This window comes from Pseudonaja textilis, chromosome 2 (genome assembly GCF_049901715.1).
Source record: "Pseudonaja textilis isolate UNSWEBS1 chromosome 2, rPseTex1.2, whole genome shotgun sequence".
Taxonomy (NCBI): Eukaryota; Metazoa; Chordata; class Lepidosauria; order Squamata; family Elapidae; genus Pseudonaja; species Pseudonaja textilis.
Genome location: NC_141991.1, coordinates 55,263,710 through 55,281,198, shown reverse-complemented (window position 1 = coordinate 55,281,198; position 17,489 = coordinate 55,263,710). Strand labels below are relative to the sequence as shown.

At 37.4% G+C, this 17,489-nt stretch overlaps 2 protein-coding genes across 4 annotated transcripts in view; both read left to right on the top strand.

Moving 5' to 3' along the window:
• Positions 1-17,489, top strand: part of CNBP (CCHC-type zinc finger nucleic acid binding protein) — a 549,700-nt gene that overhangs the window by 474,676 nt on the left and 57,535 nt on the right. The window lies entirely within an intron of this gene.
• SYN2 (synapsin II) overlaps positions 4,804-17,489 on the top strand; it is a 131,366-nt gene continuing 118,680 nt past the window's right edge. For both annotated transcript variants that reach the window (XR_015741645.1, XM_026724304.2), the window contains exon 1: positions 4,804-5,451. Coding sequence is in view for 1 of the 2 variants with exons in the window: in XM_026724304.2 (XP_026580089.2) it covers positions 5,075-5,451 (377 nt within the window). In the remaining variant the exon portion in view is untranslated. The remainder of the gene's footprint in view (positions 5,452-17,489) is intronic.

Sequence of the window (17,489 nt, the reverse complement as noted above, 5' to 3'; positions counted from 1 at the left end):
TGCTCACCTATTTCAGAATTTGCTGAATTTGACCTTTTCTCACATTGTGGAATATATTCTAGATGAACCTAAATTATTGTTTTCAGTAACCTCCAGGTTACTGAAGTAGCTTTCTTGAATTTGTTTTAAATCTCTTTTTGAAGCATCATATTTTTTAAATAAGTATCCTCTTTTGTAGTAAATTTATGTATTTATTTATCATATGGCACCTGTTAGCCTGAGATCACTGAGGTGACCAGCTGCCTCTGTGAAAGGAATTTTTCAGGCGGTGTTATCTTTACCCACAGGATGCCTGAATGCCAGGAGGCAATCGGGGGACGCTCTTTTCTTGTCCCTCCCTGGTTCACAGATCATGGAAATCAAGCTGCGATCTGTTGACCTCAATGGTGAGCTACCATGGCCTCTATTTTACTTTGTAGTAGAATATTGTGTTGACATATAGCAAGAATTGTTCCTCCAATGCTCTTCCTGTAATATTCAAGAATGACTTATAATTCTTATAAAAAACTAATTCTCTCCTTTCTCTAGATTTCTGTCCTTTACAGGAATGCTATTTTACTGTTTTAGGGCATCATAACAGAATAAAAGCCTGCCAGAATTTCCTTCTGCCCTTTCTTATACCAAACAGACTTGATTCAGGATAATTTTGAATTTCTTTCTCAAACTTCTTTCCTAGGATAGAGGTATCAATTATTTGGCCTAAACTGAGTTCCTTCTATAAGGTTATGTATGCATTTCTCTACATACAAAGAGATCCAAGGTCAACCTTCACCTTCGCCAACATCAAGGGAATTGTTTTCATGAACAAAAATTAACATATTTTCTGTATATTGTACAGTTTTCATAGAACTTTGGTCTGTAGGTATGTTATGTTATTGTCTCATTATCAAAATGTTAATTTTCAAACTGAAAATGACAATTCAAGTTGTTTTTGTATGTATAAAAACATATTCTTTGAAATAAGTGATATATATTAACTTTTCAAAAATTATCAAATTTACCTGTATTTAAAATCTTTCTTTTCCATTCTTTTGGGTAGACAAAGCTATATGGACAAGCAACTCTATTCCAGTCTTCTCATTATATGGATAATGTTGTGCTACGGTAGATTTGTCAATTTTCTACAGTGCAGCACCATGGACAGCATAATGTTATAATAAAGTATGAATTTATTTAGCCATCCAGGAAATGATTATGTGTCACTCTATTAAAACAGAATGAACAGGAAACAAAATATTATTGTAATTACTGTGTAGAAAAACTAGTGCAAAATTTACTAGAAATTTACTATATTAGTGTTTTTCTGTTTGTAAATTGTTATGATCCAGCTAAACATTTAATCCTTATTGTTTTTTAATAGATATTTAAAACAAATATTTCAGGATGGCAGTAACAACAATCCAAATTTAATGGGAGAGTTTTTGTTTTTGATTACAATGTGGAATAAAAAAGAAAGTTCTAAATACTGTCAGAATCAAGTACCTAATGAATACTGGCAGCTGTTGTAGCCTAGTAATTAAACTATAATGTTACAATTAAGTAATCATTCAACTTGAGCCTATCATTGTTTTCTCCTACCTCACATCACAATTGATAAAATAAATAAAATATTTATTTCTGTTTTTCCTTTAATTAAAAAAATGTGAACTAAAATTAGTAGCAACTGTAACAATAGTGGCGGAATGGTAGAGAGGTGAGAAGAGCTATATTTTTGATTGAAAATATTTTTGTTGCATTCAGGACGTACACAAAGTTCCCACTGCAAACCTTCTTTGTGTAAATCGACTGTCAGGCCTGAGGAAATGGATTCCCTTAGTCATCTTCTGTCTTTGATTCCACTCCATTTTTCTTTTCTGATTTCTTCTTCTGAAGAATTCGAAAGAAGAATTCAAAAAGAATGCTGCAGAAGAACTGATACACCAAGATTTATTTAAAGAATCAAACATGAGATTATAGACGACCATTTTAGACCATGCTTTGAGCTGTACAATGACTGTGATGCATAGTAAAACTCCCCATTTCACTTGGCTGCATGTTTCAGTTAATCAAATTATCCTAGGGTGATAGCATTCAGCTCAGGATAGTTTAGTCATGGGGATGTTTAAAGAAAGCTTGCACTGTAAAAATCTGCAGCAATTAAGCCAGCTTGGAATACATTCTCCACCCACAGATTCAGATTTATTCACTGGATCTGGTGTTAATAAGTTATCAAATTGCCGCAAATATAGATCATCATACAAAACCTGAGATTGCTTGATCCCAACCGGCTGTCAGGATGGATTTATAAACTCATTTAGCATATGGTGCCTACTTAAAAATTCCTCCTTTAGTTGTTTTAACCACATGCAGAGCTAGATGTTTATAGAGTTGGCAGCTACTGTATCAAGATCAACTGATTTTGATGACTAACATACCTCTCTAGGAGAAGCAAACTGACAGTGTTTAGCATTCACAGAAAAAGGCCAGTAAACTGCATGAAGCTTATCAAAAATGCTTAAGTTAAGAACATTATAAAATGGTATTTAAAACAGTACTGCTATTTATATTTATCTTAATTAATAGTATTTATAAACTTCACTTTATGGCTATAAAGGTGATTTCCAATAATATGGCTATAAATAAGCTTATAACCATACCATACAAAAATTAATATAAGCATACAATAAACACAGGTGCAATAATAAGCAAAATAAACTGGTAATATTTGGTAATGTTGTAGATCTCAAAGAAATTCCAGATAGAAATCAGTTTTCCTGCAGCTGTCCTCTTCACAGAAAGAGGAATAAGATAATAAAGACAAAAACATTTGAAAACACTGTATTGTATAAAACAGAGCTTAAAAACTCAACTGTCCTTTTTTAAATAGATTTCTTTATCATCATCATATTATTGTAGCAGCAAAATGCTTGGTCATCATGACTAGCTGGGTCAAAGTGACAGGTAAATTTGCCATACATAAATATTCTCCCCTCCCCATGCATGCCCCACCCCCCATGCTTGGCTTCAAATTATATATTCCAGCTTTAGTTTTGACCCATTGAGTTCTTCTTTTGCCAAGTTCAATTTCAACCAGAAATGTATTCAGGTAATAATGGAAGTCTGGAAGTCTGAGCCAAGAATTTAATAACAGGTAATAGAAAAATACCAAAAAGAAGCCCAGTCCTTTATATTCTTTTTTAACAGAATATGTTCTAAAAGCTCTTGGCATTTCATTTTTAAGATATAAGTGAATCTGAATCTAGCAGAGCTAACTTTCTTATTCAAAAGGCTGATACTTTTGCATTAATTGCCCTCCCCAAATTAGACATAAATATATTGCAAAATATAATATATTGTGTTGGTCCTGGAGAATATCTTATAATGAACAGGAAGTTTATGTTGTATTTAAGGAGAGTCAGTTATTTGAATGATGTTTTCTTGACATTTACAATGTCAAGTAAAGGTTTAGCAAGTAAAGGTTTGCTCAAAGATGTGATTATTTTTGTGTAATCATCATTTGGCTCATCTGCACAACTGGAACTAGAGGTTGTCAAGGTGTGTGGCTCTTTACCTAAGGAAAAAGTACTTTTAACTTTGCTCAGCATATCCCCCATATTCTGATCTCATTTGTGCCTACCTTAAGAATACATATATCATGTCAAAATGACATGATAAAGTCTGGCTACCGACCCAGGAAAGGTGTTTTTGTTATGGTGGCTGTTATTGATGGTCTTCAGCTGCTCAAGATGAAGGTTTATTATTTCTGACACCTTGAATGACCTTTTACTGGTAATTACGGCTGCTGGAAATAAGCAATAGGCAAGGATTAACATCAGAAATACTGATATTGTAGAAGAGAGATTCAGTGAATAAGCACTCTTTTCACTTTTATTTGCAGCCTCTTGAATATATCTGCTAGAAGCTGTAATGTGCTGCTTGAAGTGAGAATGTTCCCTCATCCCTGAATTTAAGATTTTCCATGTTGTTCTTCAGAAAGGTTTTTAATCTCCCTACCAAATGTTCAGCTTGAAGCTTTAGGGTATAGTCTGAGAAATTATGTCATATAAAAATTAAAACTTGGACAGAGAAAGCGCTCCTTCCATCAGGGTGCCCAGGATACAGCTGGTAGGGACTAAGGAGGACCTTCTCCATGACAGCTTCCTAATGTGACTTTGCCCTTAAGGGTGTGTGGTAATACCTCTACAGTGTAAATGCTTGTCTTCTGTTAAAATATCTTTCATGCTGAGATTCCCAGGCACCGATTTGGCTATTGAATGTTAAACATTTGGTGGCTGTTGTTTTTATAACGTCCAGGCCACTTCCAGATGATAGGCTTAAAACAAGTTCAGGGTAATCCTTCGTGTCGATGCTGCCCTTCAAGATCCTAAACAAAGCTTGGATCTCTTGAGGACCTATGTGAAGCTGCCTTTTGCGTGACAGTGCCGGGGCCACAGGTACCATGGCGATCTCGCGTTCCCTTGACAGCTACCCTCTTTTGCACGGATGAAGCGGAGCCTCGCTTTTTAAAATGGTCAGAGCCAGCAGTTGACCCTGGTCCGCGGAGACCTCGCCCCCTCCCCCCGCAGCATCTCCCAACTAAACGCGCAGGGTGGAAAAACAGGAGCAGGGCTCTTTTTTTGAGAGGAGTTTTTGCGCGCGGGGAGGATGGCGGAGCTTTCCCGCCGAGGGACGGGAATCGGTGGCTGAAGGCGGGCTTTTCAAGAGGACCCCCGTTGATTTCGGGGCAGGCAATAAGGGCGCGGTTTAGCGCCGCTTCCCTCCGCCCGCCTTCAGAGCAGAGCAAGGGAGGCGAGGCAAGGCAAGGCAAGGCGAGGCAAGGCAAGGCAAGGCTAGGCTAGGCGGCAACGGCTTGGGCGGCTGCCACCTAGAGACGGGAGGGCGGGACAAACGGGGAAGCGGCGGCATTAGCAGCAGCCGCGGCGGCTCCCGCACGTAGCAGCGGCAGCGCTCCTGTTCCCTCCTTCTCCGGCACCCAGCGAGGCGGCGGACAAAGCGGAAAAGCCGCCAGCGAAGCTTCCTTTCTGCTCTTCTCACCTCTCATCGTCGGCCACTTCTCCCTCGGCTCGGCGGCCAAATGATGAACTTTCTGCGGCGCAGGCTCTCGGACAGCAGCTTTATCGCCAACCTGCCCAATGGGTACATGACCGACCTGCAGCGGCCGGAGCCCCAACAGCCTCCCCCTCCGGCTGCCTCTTCGGCATCTCCTTCGTCCTCTTCCCCGGCCTTGGAGCGCAAGCCGCCGCAGCCGGCAGCACCTCCGCCTCAGCCGTCGCAGCCGCTGCCGCCGCCGCCGCAGCAGCAGTCGGTGGGCAGCAGCTTCTTCAGCTCCCTCTCCAACGCCGTGAAGCAGACGGCAGCCTCGGCGGGCTTTGTGGACGCCTCCTCGTCTTCCTCAGCGGCAGCCAAAAAGTTCAAGCTGCTCCTGGTCATCGACGAGCCTCAGACGGACTGGTAAGGCGCCTCCCCCCTCCCCACCCCGGTCCCTCTTTCTGCTGGAAGCGACACAGAGGTGGGGAACGCCTGTCCTGACCGTCCAGGAGGGACCTGGCCCTGGCAGTGCGAAAAGACCGGGAATGTGTCTACCCAGGGGCTGGAAAGAGCTAGAAAGAGCGAGCCCCTGCTTGTGGCGTTATCCCTATTGGGCTGTAGCGAGGCCAAAGGGCATGGCCACCTGAGGCTGGCTTGCCAAGGTGGAAGGGCGGCAGGAATGTAGGGTGGGGTGGGGGCTGCTTCTGGCCTGCTGGGGCTTGGGGCCACTTGCAACTCATCTTCCTGCAAAGGGCTGCCACAGGAGGGAGGCAGAAAGAGGAGTCGAACCTGCCTCAGGATGGTCACATGTTCCTTGTTGCACATGTGCATGTTTGGCCAGGGAGTATGTGCACTAGGAAGTTGTTGTTTACAGGTTTGGTGCACTTGAGGAATGTTTCATGGAATCCATGACCTCGAGTTGCAGATGTCCTGCTTTTCTTAAGCAGGGAAAGGAATATTCAGTACATGCTGGAATTTGGCAATAATTTTAATCCCATCGAAGATGAGACAAAGTATGTGAAGTCACATTTTAAGTATGTGTGTGTTCTCACACACAAGTAAAAACTGTGTTATATTATGAGCTTTGCCCACGTATCTTGAATATTTAACATGTTTATTTTTACTTGATTAGCAGAAAGCTATTTAATTTGTTTGGTGTGGTATCTATCATATCAGACAATTTTACATATGTGGTCTAGGAAATAAATTATGAATTAGTTTGAAATTATTTTAAGAATACATTCAATGTATTCAAAAAAAATTGTAAAACAAATTCATACCCACCAAATAAGCACCAAATATGTCCTCTTGGGTTAGATTGTCTGAACCTCTTGGAAATATACAATTAACTGTTCTCAGCTTTACTTGAAGATAAACAGCTTAAGTTCCTCTATGCATGTCAAGATATATTTGCATATATCTTAAGAAGATGCTATACTGCACAGTATTATTTATTAATTATTTTTGAAAGGGCATATTTTGTACAACACTTTAAATCTCATAGTTTTACTGTTTATTAGTCATGTTCATAAGTTCCTTTTTGGATCATTGATAGCCTTTTTTACAATGGTTTTGTTGGTGGTACATGCTTATATGGAAGTATTTGTTGGGAGTAAATACATTCAATCTCATGCAGTAGCAGTGTGGCATTAGACAAGAACAAAATGGCCATATTGTGTTTGCTGCAACAAGTTAGTGGAGCTGTCCATCTCGATGCTTTTGTGTTAACATGAAAATTAATTAGGTTTTAACAGATGTGATATTAGTATTACATATTATCATTTTCCATTTTTAATAATCTTTTTACATATGTATGTGTGTGTGTGTGTGTGTATTGAATTTTAATGAAAAATTCTTAATGATTCACTGTGTCATTTGATTACCCTGGAGTTGTTTTTTTTTAGTACTATGTAGTAAGGATAGCAAAGAGAACGGAGAGGTATTTTAACTGATTAATATCTAACTCAAAATAGCAATAAAAAGATAAAGAACTGTAAGCTGACATGTTTGATAACTTATAATATATTCAAGCACAGATTGCTTTGTGATAGTTTTTCAAACCTATAGTCCTTCAGATACAATGGTATCCCATAGCTGGGAATTTGCATGATGCAGTCATAACATATGTGCACTGTATAAAGTGCCAGACTTGGGAAGGTAAGTTTATGTTAATTAGTTATAAGTACCTCCATGTTCAAAGGATTTGAATGTTGGATATCATATTCCAGGGACAAATAATTTGGGACGAAAATATGTTCACCATTTGCTTAAGAATTTTCAAAGATATTTGGTACCTGATGTGAAAACACAATAACTTAGAAGAGCTTGATCCAGTAACATGTACTACAATCTAAACCAAAATGGCAACTGCCAAATATTTCCTCAGATTTCATATTTATTTGGCTTCTTGGAGCTGCATCCATCATATAAAGGTTTTTCTCCTATTGATCTAAGATACCTATGGACTCTTGGAAATTGTCCTCTATTTGTTACAACATTTATGCAGCAAACAATTTAATGTATCATTCTTTAGTTTTCCAAATATCATCAATTTATTTTCCAAAATTGCAGGCAAGTCAAAATGTGTGAAATGACTCTGTTTATTAACTGATAAAGTAGCAAAGTTAATATGGAAAACAGCTGGGTTTTTTTTTTGTCTCAAGACTCTTGTATAAAACCGGAAGAGAAAATAAGCCTGCAGAAGATTTGCTCAATTGGATCATTAACACAGAATTGAACTTACCTATTAGAGGATATATTTCCTTTTACAGGAAGTATACATTTATCTTTAGCATAATCATTATATTAATTTGTATTACCACATAAATTAATTTAGTACATGTGTACAACCACGGTGAAGTGATTATAGTAGCTTGCAGAGCATTTAGCAGATTCTGTGGTATGACGTTAACAACAAATAATGTATTTTTATGAAGTATTTTAATGTTCTTTTTATTTGAGTTCCAATATAGAACTACAATTTTTAAAATGTTTCTTAATACTGTAGTTATAACTTTCTGTGTTTAGTCAAATTTCCAACTATTTTCCATGTAAACAAGCTGTATGCAATATTTTTATATACATGTGAACTCAGATTTTCTTGTTTAGAAATCAACATGTGAACCTTAGCTTGCAACAAATTTGACCAATCTGATAGACTTTGATGGAGGGGGGATGGATTGCTCCATTCATCTTCTGCAGCATTTCAATGGCAGGAATGTAAGAAGATGCTTCTCTTCTTTAGTATCTGGATTACATCCTAGTTTCCAACCTCTTACTTAAATCAGATTTCCATGTTCTAGTCTGCCTTTAATTTCTTGCTACCTGCGGTTACGGTATTGTGTTTTCCCTTACTATACAGCACTTCTGTAGTTTAAGAAAATGAAAGGGGGGAGGGGGAGTCAAATATCAGTGGCAATTATAAGGCATTAAAATAATCAATTTAATGCAATACCATATTCAGTTTCCAAGCAAGAGTTTAAAAATTAATGAAGCTTAAAATAATCCCCAAAATATTTATCTCCTAAATAGTATGTTAAGAATTTGGAAAATGTCCTCTCTTTTTATAAATCATATATGTGTTAGCAACTTCCTTCAAAGAACTTTCATACAAGTGAGGGAGCAATCAAACACGTACCGTATACGCACTTCTAGTTACAGCATTATTTCTGGAAAAAAAGGAATATTTTATATAGCAATGGGCCAGTGCAAATTTTTGTTTAAGGCCAGTGCAGCACAATCCAATGCACATAATTTTTCATTTAAGGTTTAGTTTCATTCAGTTTAGGGATCTTCCATGAGTAATAGCATTAATCCTTTCTGACTCTGTATATCTTTATAGAGTGTAATCGGGTAAAGAGGTATAAGCATTATTATAAAGCCAAAACAATGCTATAAGGAATTTGACACAAACTGAATCTGTTACTTTAAGAATTACACATCTAGTGTTTTGATGTCTATGGATCTTGTGATCTTTTTCTATGGCTATGTGCTACATTGTTTCTGTTTTCATAACCATTTTATAGAAAAAGAAAACTCTTCTGCAATTGCTGCAGCATTTCTACAGGAATGGCTTCAATACCGTACCCTGCATTATGGAAAGCAAGCTACCATGTATCTATAAAATGTTCCTTGGATATCTGCAAGTAGGGCTCTTCCTGAAAATATTTCTGAAGAGGAAAAATAAAAAGTCAGGGGCCTGAACAATAATCAATATCAATTTTTCAAAGAGAACACCTCCATTCCCAAAACGATTGCCTAATGAACTACAAAAGCAGTACGAGAATTCAGTGGTCATTCATGTTAAGTGTATTTATGAAAGCATCACATAAAAACAAAGAATTCTATGTCTGTTCCCATGGCTACTTGCATTATTATAACTAACACATGACATCTGACAGATTTATGTGCTTATTATTTTAAGTCTGGAAACAGTACTTTATATTTTATAATATAAAAGTAACAGCTAGTCTATATTGAAAACGTTGGGAATGACTGCTATAAAAGTATCTGCTTAATTGATAGACTGAATAAATGCAGAGAAAAACCAGGGATATGCTATGTAGTTGCTACTCCACTACTACCACAAAATGCTATCTATAGATAATTATCTCTTTTGGTACATCATAGATAATTCTGAATATTTCAGTGGCTGCTTTTGACCCCTGCCTATTTATTGAACAAATGTTCGTAACAGTACATCTGGACTCAAATTCCTTCACTCACTGGCAGTGCCAAATAAGATAAATGAGTGTCAATAAAATACATGAAATATATTTTGGAAATTTGTCACAGGTTTACTGGTTCTAGCTAACACTTTTTGATGCAGCACTGGGCTTAGACTCAAATCCTCTGCTTTCCATGATATGCTTTTGCCTGCAGAGCCCAATCCCAGCTGGCAGCTGGGAGCCACTAGAAATAGCAAGTGAACATGGTTCTATGTAAACAAATTATAAGTTTACCTAACATCATCTAATAGAAGCCCGACAATTAATCCAAACCGAATTGGTTCATGAGGTCATCTGTGACCTTGGCTCCTTATCAGAGAGCTCTGTTCCAATATCATATTATTTTCTACCAACCTTCTCTTCCTAGGGGTCCAGTCCAAGCCCAAACACCATCTCTGATCTCCAAGCTGTGTTGACAATTTTTTTATAAATTTCATATGTTTTAATTAAAAATAAGTAAATGAGGAAGGACCTTGCTGAATCAGAGAAATAGGTTAAACTAGCTTAATTACCCTTTAATTAAACTGAAAGTGGACAAAGCCCATCACACTTGGTATTGTCCAGTCTCTACCCCACTCCTGGCCTCATTTGCAGCATGAAAAACTAGAACATGTTGCCTTCATCTGTGGCCACAGTGACTGCATTGGGCAAATTTTGACCATCTTATAAATCAAACATGACTTATATGATTGTTCATCTTTATTACTGAGTATTCCACATATTCAGGTCTTAAAAGCATTTCTGAAAGGGAAAAATGTCACAATCATATCTGAGGGATCAAATAATTTGTCTGAGTTGGAAAGAGTACTGCATATAATGCTGTTAAGATTAGATATCAAATAAAATTACATATACTAGTGATGCTATATATGGTATTTGACTGCACACCTTTCATAAAAAGAAGCTCCTTAAAAATATTGATTAGTCTAGGTCTGAAACCTATATAGTACATGACATATAACTTGTTAACCAGTTCTATAGAAGAGATTCATTGACGTATCTCAGATATGGGGAATCTAGTTCAGGAGCCAAGGTCATTCAGCTATGAGATCTTGACAAGACTCTGCCCTTCAAGTGTACTGTTTTATAACATGACATAGGCCCCCAACCTTTTGGGCATCAGGGACCAATTCTGTGGAGAGAGGTTTTTCTATGGAGCAGAGGGGGCATGGTTCTGCATGCTGCCTGCCTCCCATGGATAGGGCTTTGCTTGTTTGTGGCTCTGGTTTCTGGCATACTGCAGCCCAGTTTCGGTCCACAGACTGAAGGTTGGGGATCTAAACTACCTAAGAAACCAACTCACCCCAATGGGATTAATCTGTGTTGGCAGAAAGGACATACTATAAATCCCCACCAACCAGGGAATTTCAGCTAGTGAGGACCAGAAAAAAAGCGTTTTATGCCATGACTCCCACCTTCCGGAATATCTCGCCCTCTGAGGTAAGATCTGCCCCCCACTCCTTTTGACCTTCCAAAAGGCCTCAAAGACAAGCTGTGCCAACTAGCTTGATGTTCCAATAGGGAAAATTAAATATCCCTAATTTAATTTTTGTTTAATTTAATAATTAAATTAAATATGTAAGCCATCTAGAGTTGCCTCTGATAAGATGGGCAGCATACAAATTAAAACAAACAAATAAATAATAAAATCCTATCATGGCTTTAAACACTTGGTAAAACTAATCCTATAGGTGCAGGACATAGATCTTGATAGAGTATCTTCAACTGTTTCCAATGTCTGAACTCAGATTCTGTTACATATCCCATCAAGTAAGTCTGTGAGAATATCTGAGAAATGCCAGACTGCTGAAAAAAATGTGTCTCAAAATCTTAGTGCAATGTACGCTGTAAAAGCTTAAAGCTACTCTAAAATGCTTGGGGCAACCTATAAATTAGGAAGTCCGTTGTTCCTTCCAGGCAGCCCAGCAGCTCCAGTTCAACTTGAGCAATGCTAGTTGTGCTTGGAAATTGAGCTGCAAAGGATGATAGCTTTTGCTGTGGATCATTCAAAGACTGAAACAGCATCTGTGACAACTTGGCTCAGACAGCTTTATTCCATGAAAACAACCTTTGCATGATTTGGATGACCTCTAAAAAAATCTGACAATCATTCATGTCTAATTCTTTTGAGTATTTCCTAACTTATTGAACACTTAGCCATTTGCATAATAGTTTGGTGCTGGATTTTGATAAGGAATTTGTCAGACCGTGCCTTTTGTATTGTTGTGTGAGACTTCTTACTCCACACAGGTGTCAGCAGAAGTGGTGGGAAGGGATGGTGATAAATCCATCATGTCCTGGCATAATTTGCATATTTGCATCAGACATCAGGACAAGCACTAAGTAACATCCTTTGTGCATTTAGTTCCCTCTTCAGTGGATTTCTTTATGAAACCAATTAAAATAATGGCTAAGAATGGTTTTGTTTGCAGTGGTAAGCATTGGAATAATCCTAGGCATTAAAGGACCACATTCATAATAATATGTAAGTTAAGAAATAGCAGTAGCAAGAAACTATAGTAATATTTGGAGGAATATAGTTATCTAGGACTTTATCATCCATAGATCACAGCCAATTGATTTGTCTAATATATACTTTTAAGTCTAACATATTTTTAAAAGAAATCAGTCAAAATCTTATCCATAAAACTTAAACTGCTAAACCCATTTCTCTGAAAAACAATAATAAAAGCCAGGAAAGTAGTTTGTAACATTTTTACTTTTTACTGCTTTCTAAAAATATTTTATACTTAGTGTTCTGTAGTTGTGTATGTATATGTAAAATTTGATAGATAAATAGATGAGAGGGAGGGGAGGGAGGGAGAGAAAAAGAGGGGGGAGGGAGAGGGAGGGAGGGAGGGAGGGATGTGCAAATATACATGTATACATACATACACATTCTGACCTGGTCCATGAAACCACAGGATTAATATGTGGCTGGTTTGTCTTGTTGCCACCTCCTCTGGTGAATTCAGCTTCCTCCTGAGTTATATGTTAGTTCGAGAGTTCCAAAGGTGCTTTTTCAGGAGTAACTGGACTTTCTTGCTTTTTTCTTTGAAGACCAAGAAGCTTCTTCAGCTCTGACTGGTGGGGAATGGAAGGATTTATATTCATTGCAGACAGCTGGTAATTTGCATTCTTTTAGAGAGTCATTGGGGACACTTGGAGGTTTATCTGTGGTCCTCAGGGTCACTTGAGTAGTGCAAATGGGTGTGGAGCCTTCTTGGCAGCAGGATGTTTTCTGCCCTGTGTCCCTTCACTGTTGAAGAAGGCACAGGCTGTGCTGCCTGCATTTCAAACTGAAGTGCAAATGGTTCCTGTAGCCTGCGATTTTAGGGGAAATCTGTTCATACTCCCACACCATTTGAAGGATGTTCATCACAAAGTGAATAGCTAAAAGTTTATGGAGATTCTCAATCATCCAGGTCTTGGTTGTGTCAATATGCTTTTTCAGGAGGCAACTGGACTTTGTTCAATGTTTTCAAAGAAAGAACAAGAAACTCCAGTTGCCTCCTGAAAATGCATCTTTGGGACAATCATGACCTGGACGACTGAGAATCTCCACAGACTGTTAGCTTGAGAGTTTAGCAAGGAGGGATTTCAGGGTGAAAAAAGATGAGGCAATTATTTTAAGAATAGAAGCATCCTATGCAGGATTACTTTACATATTAATAAGTTGACAATATTCAAGACAAATAGAGTATATTTTTTAAACATGGACTACCAAGGAGAGTAACATCTTGGTCATGTATGATTGTTTATCATTATACCATTCTTAAATAATTCACAACTACTTTTGCCACATTCTTTTAAAAATAAGATCTATGAGCAAACTTAAGATAGATAGATAGATAAATTTATTGTCATTGTACTCAGAAACCTGAGAACAACGAAATAAGGTGCTCTTTCACAACATACAACTGAACAACACCAAAAGACATATACAAATAACAATGTAAAACAAATTAAAACAAATAACAGTTAAAAACTGTACAACCAGGATATATATATGTTAAGACCACCAGATTCATAACTCTGCATTTAACCTGATCACAGCACTTGGGTAAAAGCTATGTTTAAATCTACTTGTCCTGGCTTTCAGCACTCTATATCATCTTCATGATGGTAGGATCTCAAACAACGAGTGGCCTGGATGCGAAGGGTCTCTCAAGATCTTTTGTATCTTCCTTCTACATCCCATGTTATACAAATCCTCCAATGAGGGAAGAGAACATCCGCTGATCTTTGGTGCCCTTTTTATTACTCTTTGGAGTGCCCTTTTCTCCGCCACTGTACAACTCCTAAACCACACACAGAGGCAATAAGATAAAATGCTCTCGATAGAGCTTTGATAAAAGGCAACCAACAGACTCTCTGGCAGTTGTTGTGATCTTAAAAGTCTTAAAAAATACAGTCGTTGATGAGCCTTTTTTTCTAGGGCTAAAGTATTTGCCCCCCATGTTAGATCTTGTTTCAGGGTGATACCTAAAAACTTACATTCTGCCACCTGTTCTACCAAAACACCATCGATGTACAACGGCTGGATATCCGAACTGCTCTTCCTGTAATCCACTATGAATTCCTTCATCTTATTTATATTAAAAATAAGATAGTTTACTTTGCACCAGAGGGACAGCTGATGAACTTCATCCCTGTACGCAGACTCATCATTATCAGAAATGAGCCCCACCAACGTTGTATCATCTGCAAACTTAATGATCTTATTACTCAGATGAATAGAGGTGCAATCAGACGTATAAATAGTGAATAAAAGTGGACTCAATAAAAAGTGGCCCTGAGGAGTGCCAGTATCGAGGATCTTCACAGAAGAGATATATTCATTCATCCTAACCCTTTGTGAATGATGTGATAAAAAATTCAGAATCCACCAACATATAGAGTCCAGTAGCTTCAGATCTTTAAGCTTAGACATCAATCTGTGGGGTAATATTGTGTTGAAAGCAGAACTAAAATCAACAAATAATATTCTGACATACGTTCCTTTTTTCTCCAAATGAGATAGGGCAGTATGAAGAACAGTATTCATTTTCTTGTTTTAATATTAAATACGTCCAGAGCAGCTGGAGTTCTTACTTTCTATTGTAATTTTGATAGCAGAAATAAACAGAAAAAAAAACAAAATATACTACAGATATTTGGATAAGAAATTTGTGCATGTTGTTTTTAATTCAAAGTATGGTGTTTTACAATTTACTAGAAATTTTACTAGAGCTTTATAATTGTTCTGAAATATTCCAATATATAAATGTAGGTTATAGAACATATCTATTATTTAGGAATATCAGACCCAACTGATAGGTTGAGATAAGTAGAAGCATCAAATTTTTAGAATTTCATCTTGCTTACCACCAGAAAATCTTTACCAGATGTTGGGACAGGGAGATAGACTGAGAAAATATTGGTGTACTTTACAGTTTGCTATGAAAAACCCTTGCCTGCTCTGGGGAAAGTCTTGAGATTATTATGATTGGTTGCACGGTCAGCCAGATGTTTAGATTTGGCATTTTTAGCCAAGTACTGAGTCCTTCCAAAAGACCTGCAATTATTGATGTTGATGTTGTTGCTTGATGGTCTCTAGATGTAAGATGTTCTGAGTAAAACCGTCCTTAGCATCTGACTGATAGTGACTGTTGATGGTATTCAAGTGGTATATTTTTATTATAGTTGATCACAATCAAGTAGATATTTAGACTGGATTTGGCTTTTTTATCTTTCCTAAGAGCTTGGTAGAAGTAAATGTTGTTTGATGGTGATAAAGTTATTGTATAATATAGGTTATTCCAAGTAAAGCTGCATTTTGTAACTGACTGTTGATGATTTTATTCATGCTGATGATATACAAGTGATGCTCCAACTGTTTTGGGATTGCACCCAAGTGCTATTCATATTATCTTTGCTTTCTTTTGCCACAGTCTTTCTACTTCTACTTGCAAGTCTTTGTATTTTGTGATCTTCTCGATTTCTTTCTCTTCAGTTCTGCTGTGTCAGGTACTGCCATGTCATCTCTCCAGATTTTTTTGTCTTTCCTCTCAACAGTTGCTAAGCTTGGGTATTATATAGCTTATCTATTTGAATTCTAAAGTCTCATAGCTTTTTAGCTTCTTCATTTTAATTTACTTTGTCTGTTTTGTGGTCCCACCACTTCTTGCATTTCTTGCATATATTCCAGTGCATTTTTGCTGTTTTGTCATGTCCTTATTTGGTGTCAGACTGTGCAATCTTCTTGCAGCAGCTAATTAGATGGTCTACTGTTTGTTCACCTGCTTCTCTTCTTATTATTTAAATTTGAATGCACCATATAATATACTGGGAAGGATTGGAATGGTGTTCCTGGGCAGCTGAAACACCCATTCTGAGCTGCCTTAAGCAGGATCAGCTTGGAATTTCATGTAATGCTTCCATGACACTACTGCTCCAACTGCTATGAGACTAATACAAAGGGGGAACACTCTTGATTTTTCCTCTCAATTGAAGAAGGAGAGGCTTGGATATTGCAGGGATGTTAGAAGTAAGCTATCATGGTCATACAACCATTTATTGAAATTTGCTCTTATAATACCATGGGAGGAAGCCTAGAAACTTAGGGAATCAGGTCACCTCCATTAATGCATAGTAATTGAATCCATTTTTATCAAGGCATTTTAGTATTATTCTAGTAGCTATTTTTAAAGCCAGATTGTACAAAGTATCTTTAAAATATCTGTTAAAACATTAGTGAAGCTTCTTTGTAAACTTGTAATTTATTTTATACTACACCTGTAACTGAATGTGAAAGTATATTATTTAGAACATAGATTGAATAGAAAAGCTTTTAGTTATTGAGAGTTTATTTTGCCTTATACATTCTGGGATTCCAAAGTCTCTTAACAATTGAACTGTAATCCTGAGATCTCTTGAAAGCTGCCCTAGATCTAACATGATTCCTTAGCAGATCTTTCTGTTGGAGAGAGGAATTCATCCAAGGAGGATGAACTCAAGCATTATATTTACTTCCTGCATTCTTGCCAGCACTATTCCAGCACCAAGAAAAAAATGCAATATTATAAGTCCCTAGAGGCCTTGGGCAGAGGGGGTGGTGGGAGTAAGTTTTTATTTAAAGCCTTCTGTTATATCTACAAATTAGAAGTGGTTGGATGTGTTGCTAGTTCTGGATTTTACCAGTAATTTTGCATGTCTAAAGTTAGTCTCTGTCATTCCTTGCAATGGTCATTCCTTGAAACACACAAACACACACACACACAAAATTTCCAGGAAGAATGGAGAGAAGCAAAAGTATTCCTGCTGTTATTTTTATTTTGCCAGGTTGCTGGAGATTGGGTATAAAGATGTGCAAATCACAAATATTTTACAACTTTTCTTGCCACAATTGTTAAGTGAATCACTGCAGTTGTTAAGTTAGTAACATGGTTGTTAAGTGAATCTGGCTTCCCCATTGGTCAGAAGATCACAAAAGGTTGTCACATGATCCTGGGACACAAAACCATCATAAATATGAATCACTTGCCAAGGATCTAAATTTTATTCATGTGATCATGGTGATGCTGCAATGGTCATAAGTGTGAAAAACAATCATAAGTCATTTTTTTCAGTGATGTTGTAACTCTGAATGGTCACTAGAAAAACTGTTGTAAATTTACGATTATTTGTACTACAGTGGTAGATAGCTTCTGCCTTTTAAAATCAATTGTCAACAATAAAGGAACCCAGGTGAAG